This window comes from Pistacia vera, unplaced genomic scaffold (assembly GCF_008641045.1).
Source record: "Pistacia vera cultivar Batoury unplaced genomic scaffold, PisVer_v2 Contig801, whole genome shotgun sequence".
Taxonomy (NCBI): Eukaryota; Viridiplantae; Streptophyta; class Magnoliopsida; order Sapindales; family Anacardiaceae; genus Pistacia; species Pistacia vera.
Window position 1 is genome coordinate 152088 of NW_022196670.1, and position 2229 is coordinate 154316.

The following is a 2229-nucleotide window of genomic DNA, read 5'->3' on the forward strand; positions in this document are numbered from 1 at the left end:
TATTATGTCTTCAGAACAACTTATAACAATGAGAAACTTTGAATGAATATACTAGTGCACATAAAATTCATCCTACATACATACAATAGATTATTAGTTTCTTACGAAATAAAATATATATTTTCAAAGAAATCGAGTTTATTGACTGACCTAGAAGAAGTCCTATAATTATGGGATTCAATTATCAATCATATTTTGTTTTCATATCATGAAAAATGTATTTATATTATGAATTATATAGATATCTGCAACAGAGAAGAGAGAAATAATAAGAAAAATATTATATCATTAACTGAAACAAACAAATTGGGTGGAGGCACATATAAATGTGTAACCATTTATTACAACATTGTAACAATAAAATAAGCAAGCGTTATTCAAATTGTAGAAGCTAATTCACTGTATTTGACACATTTCTCTAATCATCCATCTAGAATTTCGCCTGGAGATCTTTCACCACTTTTACGTCCAACATGAAAGCCTTGGCAAGAAAATCTGGATTAATTGGAGGATTTGACCCAAACACAGCGTCGGCAATAGTAATGACACCGGGGTTCTGGCTGCTCAAACCAGCAAAGGCAAGAGCATTTGTTTTTCCGATATTGAATTGAAAGTGAACGAGACCAATGGGGAAGACGAATACGTCACCCTTGTTAAGAACTTTGCTAATAAGTGTGTTATTAGGATTGGATGTAACGAAACCAACCAGAAGAGTACCCTCCAGAACTACAAGAATCTCAGTGGCACGAGGGTGAATGTGAGGTGGGTTTTGGCCATAAGGAGCAAAGTCAATACGGGCAGCTGAAATGCCAAGAGTGTTAAGTCCTGGAATTTTATCGACATTCACAGCGCTAACATTTGAACCAACTGGATTGTTTGTGTCTCCAGGCATTTTAACTGAAAAGTAGAAGTCCTCTGCTTTGGCGAGCTTGGGGTCCTTGCAGAACTTTCCATTCACAAACACTGCATCAAACAATCAAATCAGTAAGAATAATATTAATGCCTAGCTACACATAGGAGAAGAGTTAGCTAGATTATATGAATATACTTAAAGAGAAATGAGTAAATACCAGCGTTCTTTGGCTCGTCGATGGCTACACAGAAGTCCTGAAGAGGACTGGGGTCAAAAGCGGAGGCAAATGAGGAAGCCAAGGCCAAGAGGACAAAAGCCTGAACGAAACTTTTCATTTTGATTATGCTCTCGCTCTATTCTTCAAGTATTAATATTTCTTGCTGAGGGGTGAGAAATGCTGGAAGGCTAGCAACTCTATTTATAGGTGAAATTTATTGAAGCTGTCTCGAAGCAGATAACAAAGAGTGTTGGCAGTTGCTAAGTCTTCATTGGCTATCTTTATCTTAGTTTGTACTTGTTTGATTAAGTAAAATTTTTAATTTCTTCATTGCTTACATCAACACATTTTACACATGGAAATGGTCCTCTTTTATATTTTTGCACTTATTATTTTTATCTTAAAATTTCATCTGATGCTCAGAGTACTAACATATATTTTATTAAGAAAAACTCTGACCATTTTTTTTTCTTATTCAGAAAATAACAGTATGAACAGAAATGAATCCCCTTACTGAAAGTGTTAAATTTTAAGTGAGATAATATTGGAAATTAAATCAATCTTATTAGTTAAATTATTAATGATTAATTTATTAATCATAAAATCAATGATAGAAAATAAATTAAATAGTCGTAAAATCAATTAAATTAATATTGAGAAGAAATAATGTAAAAGATAGTTTTTGAATAAATTATTATATTTTTCCTATATATGGTTTGATTAAGCCATATATAGGAAAAATACGATAATTAATTTTATTAGCACCTAAAATTTTATTAATCGATTATTTAGCATATATAAAGCCATATGATACATGTGGACCAGGTGTTCTGCAGAAATAATTGGAGGAAAATATACATTTGAGTCTTAAAATCGTCTCTGCAGAAATAAATGTTGACCATCACTTTCTAATAATGTTAGATAACGTCCTTTAGTATTAATTTAACTATAAAAGTTTTTTCAAATGTTGAAAGAGTTTGGATTAGGTTTTTAATTTATTGACTTGGTAAAGCCATTACTTGGAAGTTATGCACTTAATGTCACGATAAGGTAAGTACTTTGAGTCTAGGAGTTGTTAAAATTCATAAATGCAAAATTACTAGGTCGAATTCATGTGATTATTGGGTCAAACATACAACCAATAGATTTAATTCGAACA

The 2229-nt window shown here is 31.9% G+C and overlaps 1 protein-coding gene across 3 annotated transcripts; it reads right to left on the reverse strand.

The window, feature by feature from the left end:
* Positions 1-372: 372 nt before the first annotated feature.
* LOC116117279 (germin-like protein subfamily 1 member 13) lies at positions 373-1222 on the reverse strand. 3 transcript variants are annotated; one of them, XM_031403312.1, is made up of 3 exons: positions 1071-1222; positions 737-963; positions 373-625 (listed from the first exon to the last, which is right to left on the reverse strand). In XM_031403312.1, the coding sequence occupies exons 1-3, from the start codon at positions 1186-1188 to the stop codon at positions 431-433; spliced, it is 540 nt and encodes a 179-aa protein (XP_031259172.1). In that variant the 5' UTR covers positions 1189-1222; the 3' UTR covers positions 373-430. The 3 variants fall into 3 exon arrangements, with proteins under 3 accessions (XP_031259172.1, XP_031259171.1, XP_031259170.1); XM_031403311.1 differs by having other exon boundaries at positions 373-897; XM_031403310.1 differs by having other exon boundaries at positions 373-963.
* Positions 1223-2229: the final 1007 nt, after the last annotated feature.

What these genes read in the sequence shown, in the direction of transcription:
- LOC116117279 (XM_031403310.1), bottom strand. Translation starts at nt 1,188, where the DNA reads ATGAAAAGTTTCGTTCAGGCTTTTGTCCTCTTGGCCTTGGCTTCCTCA. An exon ending in CGACGAGCCAAAGAACGCTG is followed by an intron (nt 964 to 1,070) that starts GTATTTACTCAT and finishes TGTTTGATGCAG; the next exon opens with TGTTTGTGAATGGAAAGTTC.